Here is a 16767-nt window from a genome sequence, read left to right as displayed (position 1 = left end):
TCATAAGAGTTGGAAATATGCAAAACTCTGAAAAGAAATGCCCAGAACTGACTGGGATAGTGTCAATTAACGCCTACTTCTGTCTGGAAATATTTCATCTGCTAATATTAGAGGTAACTCCTACAACTACAAAGATCAAAGAGCATTTCTATCAGTTTGGTTTGACAGCGCTGCGTGTAGACTCAGTAAGTTAGTCAGCTTCTCCTTTCATTTGCATTTGTGTCTCACAGAGCAACAGGAGAGAAACTTTTTTTAAAGGAAAATATAAACCTACAAACATTAGGAGAAAGACTCCAAGGCAAAAGTAGTGCCTGAAACCATTTTGAACTCCATTTTCTCCCCCAGTTAGTTAGATTTCAAGATGTGGTGTGTTCTCCCCCTTTCTTCTCCCTGTTGAAGACTTTAGGCAGTATTGATTATGGTCCCATTTCATGAAATTACTTACACACATCAATGGGACTGAAGCACATCTTTAAAGTTAAGCACATTCCGAAGTGCTTTCTTGAACTGCAGCCTATGTAAATTCCTTCTCTCCTCTCCTCTCCTCTCCTTTCCTCTGTGTAGCATGGATTTTGTTTTAAGTGTATTTGGAATGCTTTTTATGACTTTACAAATAACTAGGAAAATAAGTTGTTTTTCCTCTTTGAAACACACTAGCATCTTAAGATCTCTATTTCTCTAATAGAAATCTCTATTTCTAAGCAAGATTTTTTCCTAACACACCTAAACCTTCTTGTCATTTCTGAGATATTACAGAATTGCAAAGTGGTGACTCGAATCCAGACTAACAGCTCAGATAATTAAATTTCCCTTTTCTAGCATTAATCTGATTTTAATCCATGTATGCTATCTAGCATGAGGTAGAGCTGAAGTGAGTAGAATGTGTTTTATGCAAGTCTTGTTTTGAGACTTCAAAAATAAGTGTGGAAAAAATAAGCTTTGTGTATTCCTCTGAATAACTACTGTGGGTAATATTGCTGTCAGCTCGGAAGCCTGGAGGGTAACTTTTATGCCCACTCCCATGACTTTTTACCTGTTCTGCATAGGTATGTTTTGAGTGACCGACAGTGGCACCTTCTTCTAATGCCTGTTTATTTGAACAGGCAAAAGAAAAATATATGGGAAAAGGAGGCATCTTAAATAACAAACTAGCTTCCTGTTCCAGAAACCACTTCCTTTTAAATGTGTGCTTGTTACCTCCACTTACCTATGGCAGTGAGGCAGGCAAGTGTATAATGATCCCATCTGTGGTGATCTCTTCTTTCCTGCTGCTGCAGCTTCTGGCCCAGGAATTTGGTCTTTCCTTCATTCAGCAGCAGTCAGCATGTTGACCCCATCCTGCTTCTCCCTCCTTGTCTAGTACTCAATGGCTAGGCTTCTCCGGAAAGGAGCAGCTGATTATAGAGGTAGCACTTTCTTTGCACTACCAATTCCCTTCGTCTTCCCATTCCACCCTCTGCACCATAGGACTTGCTGGCAGTCTGTGGGACCTTCAGCCATAGTTGGCGAATCATTGATCTTAAGGATACCTCTAAGCTAATGCTTCTGAATGCAGCTGTGAAAAAACAAATAGAAAAGTTCTAGCACTTCTGTTCCAAAATGCCATCTGTCAACACTGGACTTGCACAGAACCTTTTTTTTTTTGCTTCTTAAAGTCTGACCTATACTTTCACCTTAATGAGATCTGCAAAAAACCCAAGGTTGAACGTTTTACTTCCATCTCTTCGAATTATCCAAGCATGAGATTTCAGATCACGGGAATGATGGGAAATCTGTAGTGTGTTTTCCTCAGAAGCCGAAACACTCGGGGGTAGATCTACACGTACGGTGGCGTGTTGAGTACAGACACTGCACATCCAGCTAGCAAGGGTACAAATATCAGCATAAATGGTGAGGCGCAGCTAAGGCGAGTAGAGGGCCCTCCACACCGGGGCCCCTATGTGTGTACCTCGTACAACCCAAGCAGTGCCTACCTACCTCTGCCCTGCCATTTTTAGCAGTGCAGTGTCCTGCTGCCTGCCTGCTGCGAGAGCCTATCTTCGCTGCAGTGAAAGGCTCTGGCAGGAGGGAGGAAGCTTCTGGAGCCTTTCGCTGCAGCATGTAGCTACACATGTAATGCCTATACTCCGCACACCACCATAAGTGTAGACATAGCCTAGGAGAGGCTGCAGAGGGGTAGTCTATTCTCTCTCAGTTGGGCAATTTTGTGCAATTCTCTTCCCCCCTCCGTGTTTATTCATGAAAGTGTCATTTGTGCCTGTCGCTGATAACTTGCTGTCACAGTATTTGGTAGGAAATCTTGCTCTCTTCCACACCCACTCAGTCTGTTCCTATACCAAGCTGAGATTTTTCTTTTTAAAGTACGTTGTACTGTGAGGTCTGGGTTTCTGCTACAATAATACTTTGCATTAATATGGTGCTTTTCATCCTTGCAGATCCCCAAATGCTTTGGGCTAAACTGCCCCTTACCCGGCCATGTGCGGAAGTAAGGCACCTTCAGCATGGCCAGGTAAGGGCAGCACTGACTGCAGCTCCAGTGGAGTGAGGGAGAGAGTGGGCTACTTGCCTGATGCTCCCTCGGTGAGGAAGCAGGTGGGCAGTGAGAGGAGCTGTGGCTGGGCACTACTGGCCCGCCAGAGTAGCTGGCCAGGCACACCGCAGGGAGTAAGGTGCTCCCAAAGAGAAATGAAGTAACATACTTTCCCTCCCCCATACCAGTCACGTAGGGTAAATAGGGAGCAGAGAAGAGGCACAACTATTTCCTGGCGAAGCTAAACGTTTCCTTTAGTCAGGGATGGGCATGAGCATGAGCCTAGTGTTTCACTGTAGCCCTTGATAAAATACAAGTTGTAGATGTAGCAGTACTTGCAAGCTCCATCGTTTAAATGGCTCTTAGGGGACTGCATCCTTTTTTAAGTATGAATTTAAAAGTTCTAATAGCCATGGGTGTTTTTTCAAAGTGATGCTTGGAGATTTAGCTGTGTGACAATCCCTGAGACTTATCCTGCAGTGCTTGCTCAGGAGAAAATCTCATGGGATTCCATGGGAACTTTGCCTGAGCATTATTTATTCTTGCACGTTCTAAAATGCCTGCCACCAGAGCGAGTAGTGCAGAATAAGGGCCATCAACAGGAAGTGCACAACTGAATCCTCACACACTGCATATACATTGTGGTGGTATTGCCCAGTAATAAGACATCTTTACCTGATCTCACCTGGAATTATCATAGCTGCAAGCCACTGAACTCTTGTGTGAACCCCCAGTTTATGTATGTCACTACTGCTAATACTTGTAGCTGTTTCTTGTCAAAGTTTAAAATATGAAATATTCTCCTAACACTGATTTATGCTCAGAAAATGTAGCTGCTAAATCTGTTAGCTAAGCAGGTGGTTCGGCAGTCAGGATAAAGTGTGAATACAAAGGTTATAGATTGGTTACTTTACTGTATCTCATTGTTGTTGACAGGTTTCATAGCAATATCGGGAAAAGTTCCACGATAGACCATGCCTGTCCCTCCCCCGCCAGCTCCTCCACCTCCCCCAACTCTTGCACTGGTAAGTTTCAACTTAGAAGTAGTCGCATGAAATATAAATGTAAAATATTTGTTGTTACAGTGCACCATGTGGGTCATATTTAAAGGGGCAAATTCTGGACCTTTGTGCACAGTCGTGTATCTCGGACTCGGGTGAGGGATTCCCTCAGTGGTTGGAGAATGTACGCTTTGCAGGAATACAATCAGTGCTGCTACTCCTTCCCCCTGACGGACTGCATTACTGTCCGCACTGGCTCTGCATCCCCTTGCTCCCTCCATACAGGTCGGTTCGTCTAATATACGGTTTCTCAACCTGGGGATCATGGCCATGTTTCAGGAGGTTGTGACCACCTTCTCTATCGTTACAGCTACATGGGAGGAGGTTCGTGAGACTTTTTCTCTGTTGTAACATGAGGCCATCCTATGGAGAAGGCTGAGAACCATTAGGCTAATGGATTGTCCTATTCGATGAACCAGTGGCTTTGATCCATCCCTGCCCCACTTCCCCTTTATGCTGCCGCTGAAAGCTATGCCACACAAAGGGTGCAGAGGCGTTCTGCTGTCCCCACTTCCTGGGAAACGTCCATGTTACTGAGCTGGCAAATCAGGAAACCATTTCAATGATCATTAAATGATCTCAAAACAAATTAGGTTTTGGGATCTTTTCTCAGCTGCGGTTTTGCAACGAAATGGATCAAAGAAGGGGAGAAACCTAATGCAACAAATTGAGTCTGAATGAGTAACATGTGTTTTCCGTCAATCATGAGAGGCTTTAGAAACGTCTGGAAAGGTTGGAACTCTTATTTTGTATACCAATACAAAACATTTCCTCTCTTTTTCTAAACTTGTCATTACCCTTTCTGAATGCTGAGGTAATGCAAAAGTTACACTCTGAAAAGACAAAGCAGATGCAACTGAGGTTGGGAATCTTAAAACCTTGACTGGAAATCAGAAAGGCCTGTGATTTTTGAAGTGGAGGATCAACATTTTCCAGATAGATTTTAATGAAGAGAAAACAGTAGCCAAATGCTTAATTTCCATCCGTGGCATCCAGTGTTTGGATATGATGTACTTCAGTATGATTTTTTTTTTCAAAAACTTCAATTTTTCTGTGCAAGTCCGCGGTGTGTATGGTTTGCTCTTGTTCATTCTCCAAAATAGCAACCTTTTTATTTTCTTCCATCTTTTCAATTATATTTTTAAATTGAGATTTCTAAAAAAGACAGATCTATCTTGGCTTCATATGTATCAAACATGGACTCTGAATGCTGGGTGGAAGAGAGGACTGTTTCAAATTAGACCAGTAGTGTGGCAATGGATCTTGAGTGCTGAAACAGAAGTAGATTTTTGGGGACCAGAATCTTTGTTTGCAAGGCTCACTGCTTTTAGTGCCACGTTTGCAAGAAGGAGACTGTGACACGAAACTCATTTTGACTGCTTTGGGGTTAAAAACAGAGGTATCCATTTCTCCCCTTACTTCAGCAGGTTGCTGCAGTTTTATTTCATATCTTTATTTATTGTTTCATTTTGCAGGCAAATACCGAAAAGCCTTCCTTAAACAGGTCTGAACAAGCAGGGCGAAATGCTCTCTTATCTGATATTAGCAAAGGAAAAAAGCTAAAGAAGGCTGTTACTAATGATAGAAGTGCCCCTATCCTAGATAGTAAGTACAATTCTGTTTATTTTAATGTATTTAATGAATGATGAGTTAATATGCAAAATTAGAGTAGTTTTTATAATCAAGAGGTGAAGAGATGCAGGGTGGTCAAGCAAAATAAATTATTGTAAAATGGTCAAATAATTTGCTATATTAATTCATGTATTAAATCACTTGAGATATCCATTACTGTTTATAAAGTGTGTATATTAATTTGTGTGCTAAGTCTGGTAAGTCTATAGCAAAATGTAATTGGCACAACTAAGTGTAGTGGTGGGGAATGGGGGAAAAAGTGTCTTCCTTTCGAGTTTCGCAGTACATGCTTATTTTAAAGGCAGACTGCAGTGATTTTTTTAAGTACTTCTTTAGATGGCTATAGAAAAATATTCTTAATTTCAAAGCCGTATCTAAAAATATCTTCACCCACCACTGATATGAAATGGTCGGCTGTTTTAATAATTACAAAAGGAACTGCATCTTGATGTCAGGACAGGATGATGAGAGCTGCTGGTATACAGATAAATGCAGATAACTGGCTCTGTGGATGAAGGAAAAGCAGTGGACGTGTTGTTCCTTGACTTTAGCAAAGCTTTTGACGCAGTCTCCCACAATATCCTTGCCAGCAAGTTAACGAAGTATGGGCTAGATGAATGGACTATAAGGTGGATAGAAAGCTGGCTAGATTGTCGGGCTCAACAGGTAGTGATCAATGGCTCCATGTCTAGTTGGCAGCCGGTATCAAGTGGAGTGCCCCAAGGGTCGGTCCTTGGGCTGGTTTTGTTCAGTATCTTCATAAATGATCTGGAGGATGGTGTGGATTGCACCCTCAGCAAATTTGCAGATGACACTAAACTGGGAGGAGAGGTAGATATGCTGGAGGGTAGGGATAGGATACAGAGGGACCTAGACAAATTGGAGGATTGGGCCAAAAGAAATCTGATGAGGTTCAACAAGGACAAGTGCAGAGTCCTGCACTTAGGACGGAAGAATCCAATGCACCGCTACAGACTAGGGACCGAATGGCTCGGCAGCAGTTCTGCAGAAAAGGACCTAGGGGTTACAGTGGACGAAAAGCTGGATATGAGTCAACAGTGTGCCCTTGTTGCCAAGAAGGCCAATGGCATTTTGGGATGTATAAGTAGGGGCACAGTGAGCAGATCGAGGGACGTGATCGTCCCCCTCTTTTCGACATTGGTGAGGCCTCATCTGGAGTACAGTGTCCAGTTTTGGGCCCCACACTACAAGAAGAATGTGGAAAAATTGGAGAGAGTCCAGCGGAGGGCAACAAAAATGATTAGGGGACTGGAACACGTGAGTTATGAGGAGAGGCTGAGGGAACTGGGGATGTTTAGTCTGCGGAAGAGAAGAATGAGGGGGATTTGATAGCGGCTTTCAACTACCTGAAAGGGGGTTCCAAAGAGGATGGCTCTAGTCTGTTCTCAGTGATAGCAGATGACAGAACAAGGAGTAATGGTCTCAAGTTGCAGTGGGGGAGATTTAGTTTCGATATTAGGAAAAACTTTTTCACTAGGAGGGTGGTGAAACACTGGAATGCGTTACCTAGGGAGGTGGTGGAATCTCCTTCCTTAGAAGTTTTTAAGGTCAGGCTTGACAAAGCCCTGGCTGGGATGATTTAATTGGGGATCGGTCCTGCTTTCAGCAGGGGGTTGGACTAGATGACCTCCTGAGGTCCCTTCCAACCCTGATATTCTATGATTCTATACACCCAGGATGGGTGGTAGAAGCAGTCTGCATTCCACAGGTGCCACTGGCCCTTTGGCTCTGACTAGGTGTCTGTATTATATGGATGGAAACACTAAACCAAAGAGAAGATCCAGAAAAATATTTAATTTGCCTAAAAATATCTGGTAAAAGCATGTACTTTTCCCTGAATCTCTGATCTTCCTGTTACAATGCTTTAAAATCTAATCAGTCTGATAACATTTAATATGAAACAATTACATATTTATGTACAAGTTATCTTAAAAATATCTCCTGAATTATTTAATAATGTTCTACTTTTGATCAAGTGCATGGAAATGCTCTTTAAATCCCATTACAGTCTTTCTGTAATGCACTAAAAGTCTCTGCACAACAAGACAAAAATATGTGCAGTGTTGGGATAGTGCCCAAGTTGAGTCCTTATTTATGAATTGACCTTAGTATCTCTAAGCAAAATCTTAGCCAAACTTCCGAATCCGAACCTGGGAGGTGTCGCTCTGATGCGTGCAGTTGCATCATGCTGAGGTGACTCCTATGACTTACCTAGCTAGACATTTTTGTTCTATGCATGCAGAGGTGCTAACAGGCTACTTCACCTTGAATAAATATGTGCTAACAATATGTGTTAGCATCTGTTCCACCTTGTATTTTGTTGGGATGCTCTGAGTATCTGTCCCAAATCTGAAGAAAGGTCTGTGTAGCTTGTTCGCTTGTCTCTCTCACCGACAGAAGTTGGTCCAGTAAAAGACATTACTTCTTTCCAGTCTGGGGACAGAAATGCTGTGTGACTCAACCTGCTAGATAGTGTTCTGATGCACTGTAGCAACTCAGTTGCATGACGGGCTACCTGTGCTGGAAGAGGTGCTCCATCCAGTTGAGCTGCTGCAATGCATCAGAACTCCACTTGGCAGATGCAGAGGAGCCTGGAAAAGCACCATTCCTAAGGACTCTGGGAAGGTAGGAGAGAAACAGGAAAGAGGATCAAGGGAAACAAAAGCCCGTCCCTTTAGTAGGTCATGGGGTCACTGTCTGGTGACAGAAGGCATTTCACAGCCAGATCAGCTGATGGGAAACACATTGACAGGCACTCAATCCGGACTTCCAAGGTGGGGTGTAGAGAAATACAGCCTCAGCTAGCCCAGCATGTTTTAACCCTGGATTTTAACGGGAAGATGACTGAAGAACACCAAAGCACTAAAAGGAATGAGATCTCTTAAAAGTGAACCAGAAAAAACAAGCAAAGCAGATCTAGGGCCGCATTCAGCAGGGTGCCTAATTTTAAGCAAGTGTGTATTCCCACTGAAAGCTAGACACATGTTTCACTACACTGCTGAATTGGAGCTATCATGGCAAGGCTATCAATGGGGATTAAAGGTAGATTAAATAGTAATGTTAAAGGTGATGGGATCTATTTTATTGTTTGCATGAGTTAGTAAACTATGAAAGATTAAAGTCTTATAGCATCCGATGAAGTGAGCTGTAGCTCACGAAAGCTTATGCTCAAATAAATTTGTTAGTCTCTAAGGTGCCACAAGTACTCCTAGTCTTATAGCAGGAACTCTCCAGAGGTTTACACCCTAAGCGAGTCAGAGCTGAATTTGGCCCAGTGTGCCTAACAAAGGGGAAGGGTGCAAGTGAGCATTTCTCCATAAATGCATCTTTTCTCTTTAAGAGAGAGACTACTGAACAGTGTGTCTCATTCACAGACCTGAAAACCCTTTACAAAAGATGGGAAATACCATTTTCCCCTTTTTAAAAAAATTGTGGAAACTGAGGTGCAGAGAAATGACTTGCTCAGGTTCACATGGTATCAGTGACAGAGCAGGGAACAGAACCTAGGTCTCCTGATTTCCCCATCCTGTGCCCTGCTCATTGCACCATGCTGCTCTAAAGTAGTCCCTTGCCTTTATTTAGCACCAGGAAAATACTTTCATGTGCCATTTCAGTTACTGTGTCAATATTTGTCATGGTCAGAGTAGAGAGAAGCATTTTTATATTATGACCTGTTCCACCTGTTAGAAAAACAAGCTAAAATCCATTCCTAGGCCTTCCCAAAACTATCTAAAAACAAATCACTGATCCCTTGAGGGGCTTTGTTCAATATGTATTTGTGGCAGCAACCCCATTGGTGACTGAGTGTGTGCAAATTCCAAGCCTCCAGATTGGACAGACCACCACCAGGAAGGACAGGTCTTCCATCTATAACCAAGCCTATAAAGCTGGGGAAGGTGGAGAAGGATTAGGGACCAACGGCGTGGGGAAAAATGGAAGCCCAACATTAAAAGTGTGGCTGAATACCACGTGGAATTCTCAACACCCCAACCTATTCTAGTCCCAACTTCTGCTTTGTGCCTGCTTCATAATCCTGTGGTCCAAGACAGCTACAAGGAGAAGGAGAGGCTATGAAAAATACTGGCTATGTTTTAAAATTTCTGATTTTTGTTTCAACAGAACCCAAAGGATCTGGTGGCGGCGGCAGTGGTGGAGGAAGTGGCGGAGGAGGAGGTGGTGGCGGTGGTGGCTATGGCGGAGGTGGACCACCTGGCTTAGGAGGCCTGTTTCAGTCAGGAATGCCAAAGCTCAGATCTGCAGCAAATCGAGATACAGGTAAGGAGGATTTCCCAGATCTGTGAATTCAGTCAAGAATCTTAAAAGCTTTCTAAACGATAAATTTACAAAAACTTTCATACAAGAGTAATAAAATAATGCAAGAGTTCTTTGGCTCAGGAAATACCTCCAAACATATGTAAACAAAATACAACTAAAATATCATTAAGGGGTTAACTTTAAACTCTCACACACAGTAAACTCTGAGGAAAACCAGCATTCGCTCTTGTGCCTCAGTATTTCAGTCTCTATAGCAGGTACGGTCATCCATTGAGTAACTAGGGACAAGGAAGGGAGTTAAAAAAAACAAACACAGTTTCAGACTTAAATTTGGCTTTGTGTGTTTCATTCTTAGTGCTATGTTTTATAGGGATATTTGTGGGGGAGAAGTTAAATTCCTTCCTTCCCCCACTCCTGAAGGTATTACTGAGAAATAAAAATCTCGGGGATTGAGACCTCGCCTGTGGTGTACAGTAATAAGGGCCAGATCCAGTCCCTTACTCTGTGTGTGCGCACCCTCAAAGTGTAGTATCCAGAGGATCCCAAGCTCGAACTCCCTTAAGCCCTAGAGAAACTGGCCTCCTCTTAAACTGGAGAGCCCATTTAACCCCATGGGGGCATAATTTACCTGTTAAGGTATGTGTCAAACATCCCATCTGGCTGCAATGCAAGCTGTCAGCAGCAGCATAGAATCATAGAATATCAGAGTTGGAAGGGACCTCAGGAGGTCATCTAGTCCAACCCCCTGCTCAAAGCAGGACCAATCCCCAATTTTTGCCCCAGATCCCTAAATGGCCCCTCAAGGATAGAACTCACAACCCTGGGTTTAGCATGCATGCATTAGCTGGATATACACACTTTTTTGTGTTTCACAGGTTTTCAAAGGAGCTGCCCCATGGAACAAAGCAGATTCTTCGGCGGGCAAGATTTATAAAATTGGGGATTTGCCACTTGTTGAGGAAGGTTGGGCCCTAGTGATTATTGACATGAGAGGATATAATGGCTCCACCTAAATGTGTACTTAGGATGCTGTTAATGGCCTATGCTCATTATAGATCTAACTTAATCCTTCAGCACATGTTGACACAAACACAGACTTTCAGAGGTGGTTTTATCTATGTTAGCCTGTGCTGGGAACTCTTCTTAATCCAAAGGTTCCCGGCATAATAGGCCAGTGTTTCTTCAATTGCAAAACTCCTCTTCCAGAGAAACACAAGCAAATCCATAAAAAATAGATATTGGAAGAAGGGAGAAATGGGAGAGTTTTTTTCTGGATTACTTTCAAGTCCTCTTCCTTTTGCTGAATTCTAGTGATCAAATATTGATTGAAAGTTAAGACGCTTCTGCTCACATGTTGAAAACCCTAAATCATTGTTCTTCACAGTTTTTCCAAGGAGAATTTCTTCCCTCTATGCTGTTAATGTTTGCATCAGGGAAGCCTGAAAATAAATCCTATTATATCATTAGCAATGGTCCATAATAGCTCTAGTCCAGTGGTTCTCAACCAGGGGTATGTGTACCACTGGAAGTACGCAGAGGTCTTCCAGGGGGTACATCAACTCATCTAGATTTTGCCTAGTTTTACAACAGGCTACATAATAAGCACTAGTGAAGGCAATACAAACTAAAATTTCATACAGATAATGACTTGTTTATACTGCTGTATGTACTTACATTTCAGTGTATAGTACAATATTTATATTCCAGTTGATTTATTTTATAATTATATGGTAAAAAATGAGAAAGTAAGCAATTTTTCAGTAACAGTGTGCTGGGACACTTTTCTGATTTTTTGTCTGATTTTTGTAAGCAAGTAGCTTTTAAGTGAGGTACAACTTGAGGGTACGCAAGACAAATCAGACTCCTGAAAGGGGTACAGTCATTTGGAAAGGATGAGAGCCTCTGCTCTAGTCTATCATAAGTATCCTTTCTATGCAATCCTGCTGTGATAGAACATAATGGCTACATTGGGGCTGTTGCTACAAATGCTTTTAAATTACCTACTGAGTAGCCTTATGGGGACAAATCCAGTCACGTGGCTGGCGGGGGGCGGGGCAGCAGCCGCTCCACCCCCCGAGCAGAAATGGCACCTTTTTAACTCTTCGGCACCTTTGAAATTTTTACTCACTCGGCAGCGCTCCGGATCTTCGGCAGCGGGTCAGGGGGAGCGGAGGTAAAAAAGGCACCACTCCCTGATACTCACCCGGCGGCGCTCCAGGTCTTCAGCAGCATTTCGGCATCTGGTCCTTCACTCGCTCCAGTCTTCAGCAGCATTGTGGTGGTCTTTCAGTGCAGAAGACCGGAGCGCGTGAAGGACCCGCTGGGTGAGTACCGGGGGGTGGTGCCTTTTTTTATCTCAGCTCCCCCTGTTTTTTCCGCCTGGCTACGCCACTGGACAAATCCTGAAGACTTCAGTCAGTCCTTACAACCAGTGCAAAACTCCCAGTGCATTCAAGTAACGACTTGAAAATTTGGCCCATTCTCACAGTGTGTTTTACCTTCTCTTGCCTATTGCCTAGCCCTTTACCCTGATGTGAATAGTATTTACTTCTCTGTTTCCAGATTCTGGAGGAAACAGACCTCCCATGCTGCCACCAGGAGGAAGAACAACATCTGCCAAGCCTTTTTCACTTCCAAGTGCCGCTGGGAGATTTCCAGGGCCTTCTTTGGGGCAAAGAAGTACCGCTCCCGAACCACAGAGAAACCGAATGCCACCTCCGAGACCTGATTTTGGTTCCAAACCAGATACAGGACCTCCTCCAGTGCCAAATACTCCAAGACCCATTCCATCAGGTTTACACAACAGAGTATCCCCTCCTGTGCCAGGAGTAAACAGGCAAACCAACGCAGGGCCTATCCCTCCATCTTTCCCAGGAAACAGAAATACAGGATTCGGAGGATCTATTCGCCAGTCGACTGCAAGTTCCTCGCCTTCTTTCTCTAACAGACCTCCCCTTCCTCCTGCGCCTGGCAAGTCAACAGATGACAAGCCGCCGCCGCCACCACCTCCAACAGGAAACAGGGCACCCATCAACCGGGAACCTTCCTTTCCACCTCCACCGCCTCAAAACAATAAACCTCCCATTCCTTCCACGCCTCGGCCATCCACTGTCTCACAGGCTCCACCCCTGCCTCCAGGCAGGCCAGGCCCACCTCCAGTTCCACCCATTTCCAGTGGAAATGATGACATGCCACGTCTTCCACAAAGGAATCTGTCTCTAGGTTCTCTTGCACCTCCCAGCTTGCCTGGGACAGGTCGATCTGTCCCTCTTCCTCCCCCTCCAAATGAGCGGCCTCCTCCTCCAGTAAGAGATCCACCTAGCAGATCAGGTATGGTAGTGTGTATTTTTTCAGCTCTCCAGACCACCCCTTGTAATGACTAAACTAATTGTTATTCGCGTGGTTTCAGTGACATAGCTGAATTTACCTCCAATACCAATTTCCTTTATGCTTTTCAGAATGTAATATGAGCTGTAGCTTTAAATTGATTGACATGCTTTGCTGTTGTTTGCCATATAAATTGAAGCTATAGACCAAAATGCCAATCAGTTTTAAAAATTGAAGCCCTCCTTTCACTGAAAGAGTGTGACTGACTGGTTTAATCAGTTACATCTTTAAAAATCGCTATTCAGACTTGAATTAACTATCATGACCTGAGTTTGATTTGCAAGTTATTTTTGCAGAAACATGGGTCATGTAGTTGCCACTTCGTGTAATACTACCTTTCTTCAGTTGGGCTGATTTCAAGCACCGTGCCACTCAAGTCATTTTTAGTAGTAGTAGTAATTATGAGGTAGTATTTACACATTCATTATTATTATCATAGTTAATAGCAACTACAAACACTATGTTTGATCATTATATTCTTTGGTGCAACAAACTTGTTTTATCTGTGGGTCCAACTAGATGAGTAATCTTTACTCCCGGGAGTAATACAATTTGTCGGTGGCAATGTTCACAAGTAAAGGTTTGCAGAAATAGGCCCTGTGCATGTTAAACATCATGTACACTTAGGGTAGTATTTAAGTTATTTTAACAAGATGTATACAACAGTCGTTAGCATAACAAGTGTCATTATATTTATGAATCAACTTTGTCATTTAGCATATGCAGATTTCTAATGAGACAGAAAATAATATTGTTTCCATGGTGATATTTCATAATATACTTTGATAATATAGTAAATAGAAGGGGACCTTGTGTTTGCTTCTTAATCCATATCCTTCCAATATTTACGCTGTTTTTAGTTGGAATAATTTCTCTCATTATCTTAAAGTTACTAAAATGAATAAACTCTCACTACTGGAGCACCATTCCAGGATTGCAAGCTGTAGTAGCAAGTAAATGTAAACCACAAAGTACGTAGGATTTCTTGTGACACATTTTTGCTTTTGGATAGTGGCACAATATCTGCTGATTTATTTTTAATAAATGTATCTGTAATACATCTTTAATAGATGTAACTAGATTTCTTTGAGCTGAGGGAATACTTGTAATAAAAAAATGACTTAATCAACACAATTAAATTCTCCTAATTGCCCCACATTATGTGTAATATATTTCACGCTGGTTCTAGGCATGTTACCGCGACAGTTGCTCAAATATACCGACATTGGAAATGTTAAAATCTGTGTGTGAGGTCTGTTTCTAATTTACAGACAGATTGATGTACTGCAACCACAGCAGAGCCTGGCATGCAGCAAATACTTGTGTCAGAGAGAGAACTGATCCCACACTGCTTAACATTGCCATTACTGAGCTGAATTCTCCTTTACACGATACCACTGGCAGAATCTGGTCCTAACACCCAGCATGGTATAGGAAAGGGAGTGAAGAGTAAAGTGCCAACGTTTGCTGACAATACAAAATTATTCAGGATAGTTCAGTCCAAAGCTGTCTGTGAAGAGCTACAAAGGGATTTCACAAAACTGGATGACTGAGCAACAAAGGGGCAGATGAAACCCAATATTGATAAGTGAAAAGTAATGCACATTGGAAAAAAGTAATCTCAACTATACGTATATAATGGTAGATTCTAAATTAGCTGTTTCCATCCAAGAAAGAGATTTTGGCGTCCCCATAGATTGTCAAAAAGGCTAACAGAGTGTTAGGCGCTATTGGGAAGGAGATAGAAAATATGACAGAAAAATATTATAATACTACTATATAAAGCCATGGTGCGCCCACACCTTCAATACAGTGTCCTGTTCTGGTTGCCCTATCTCAAAAAGGATACAGTAAAACTAGAAAAGGTTCAGGGAAAGGCAACAAAGATGATCAAGGGTATGGAATGGCTTCCATATGAGGAGAGACTAAAAAGATTTGGGCTGTTCAGCTTAGAAAAGGGATGACTAAGGGGAGATACGATAGAGGCTTATAAAATCATGAGTGGTGTGGAAAAAGTGAATAGAGAAGTGTGTTTTACCCTTTCCCACAATATAAATATCAGGCATCACCCGACTGAAATTAATAGTCCGTTGGTTTAAGGAAGTACTTTTTCACATAATGCTTGATTAACCTGTGAAACTCATTGCCATGGGATGTTGTGATGGCCAAATGTATAACTGGATTTGAAAAAACTAGATAAGTTCATGGAGGATAAGTCCATCAATGGCTATTAGCCAAGATGATCAGGGTGACCCTAAAGCTCTGATTTTCAGAAGCCAAGAGTGGAAGCCAGGGGTTGGTCACTCCAAAATTGCCCTGTTCAGTACACTCTCCCTGAAGCTGTGGTACTGGCCACAGTTGGAGGCAGGATCCTGGGCTAGGTGGACTATTGGTCTGGCCAGGTATGGCCGCTCTTATGTTCTTTTGGTTCAGTGAGCTCTTACACCACTTCCCATCCCTTTACCTTAAAAGAAGGTGTGGCTGAAGGAAATGGGATATGGCCAGGACCCTCTGTGCTGCCCTGATGCTCCATTGTGGTTTCAGCTGTTTGTGACCATTCGCAGCCAGCATAAGTTAGAGTATCTTTAGGGCTGCATTAACATGGAAGGAAGAGACCAGCCCTGCACAGAGAATATATGAGGCAAAGGGAGTGGAAAGGTGACATTTAACCCTCTTTTCTGTATAAACATGCCCCTTGAACCTGCACTCTGTGCAGATCAGCCACACCAAGGGGAGGGTGGATCAGGAAAGAGGTGTCAAACCCTGCATTACTATTATCCCTCCCTCTGGCTGAAGGAGGCAGACAACTCTCCCCATTTCTTTTGGATCCCATCAAAGCTTGTGTCCTATCTGACACCCTTCAGAGCGATGCAAGACAATAATGCTTAGAGCTGATAGAATAGCGGTAGGTTTTATGGTACAATAGATTACTGATTTGTTTCCGTCTTGATTCAGGACCCCTTCCACCTCCTCCTCCTGTAAACAGAAATGGCAGCATTTCACGGGCATTGCCTGCTACTCCACAGCTGCCTTCCAGGGCAGGATTAGAAAACCAGAGAGGTGGACCAAGGCCTCCACTTCCTCCTGACAGACCTGGTTCCGGAGCTCCTCCACCACCACCTCCTGCACCATCATCAGCAATCAGAAATGGCTTCCAGGACTCGTCATTTGAAGGTGAGCTGTGTTTTCAGACATACTCAGCATATTACTCTCTCCTCACTCAGAAGCTTTGCTTAAGTAAAGCTATCGGTGTTTGGCCCCACAAACGTTAAATGAGATACTTCACAGATGCTTTGGTTCTGATTCTGAGCTCTCCCTAGTTTTGCACCGGAGTTATTCCTGACTGTCCCAGGTGTAACTTGGGTCTAAAAAGGCCTGCCATATGGAGTTATCTAAATATTTTAATGCAGAAAACAGAAGTGCAAAGTTAACAGGACTGACATGAACATACTAGCATGCCAGTGGGACTTTAGCAAGCACTGGACCTCAGAAATAACCATTCAAAGGTAACCTAAAAAGAGGAAATGTGTGTGTGCCATTCTTTGCTGCTTTATGCTGTATAAAGAAGGCCTGAAGGATTTTTTTTTTCAGTGTTAAAAATTCAGGTCGTCTCTGCCCTGAAACCCTTGGGATGATTGAAGTAGTGGGATTATGACATCACAGGGGACAAAGTAAAAGTGGTAGAGAAGGAAACTCTCTACCCAAAGTCAAACTGCTTAAAACTTTGAGTTTTTCCATTTTGGCCACTAAACAGTGGGGATAAAGGATATATATGTGCATTAAAGATGAATCAGTCCTTTCCTTTCAATTAAGGCATGAGCTGACAATATACATTTGAGTCTCCCAACAAAATCAGGAAAG

General features: G+C 42.9%; 1 protein-coding gene across 5 annotated transcripts in view; it reads left to right on the top strand.

Moving 5' to 3' along the window:
- WIPF1 (WAS/WASL interacting protein family member 1) overlaps positions 1-16767 on the top strand; it is a 99466-nt gene that overhangs the window by 52905 nt on the left and 29794 nt on the right. For all 5 annotated transcript variants that reach the window (XM_048869970.2, XM_048869968.2, XM_048869969.2 and 2 more), the window contains 5 exons: positions 3467-3555; positions 5067-5196; positions 9364-9519; positions 12082-12849; positions 15862-16080. In XM_048869970.2, the coding sequence (XP_048725927.1) occupies positions 3505-3555; positions 5067-5196; positions 9364-9519; positions 12082-12849; positions 15862-16080 (1324 nt within the window). In that variant the 5' untranslated portion in view covers positions 3467-3504. The remainder of the gene's footprint in view (positions 1-3466; positions 3556-5066; positions 5197-9363; positions 9520-12081; positions 12850-15861; positions 16081-16767) is intronic.

Source organism: Caretta caretta, chromosome 11, assembly GCF_965140235.1.
Source record: "Caretta caretta isolate rCarCar2 chromosome 11, rCarCar1.hap1, whole genome shotgun sequence".
NCBI lineage: Eukaryota > Metazoa > Chordata > Testudines > Cheloniidae > Caretta > Caretta caretta.
The sequence above is the reverse complement of the archived record's forward strand: the minus strand, read 5'-3'. Positions and strand labels throughout refer to the sequence as shown.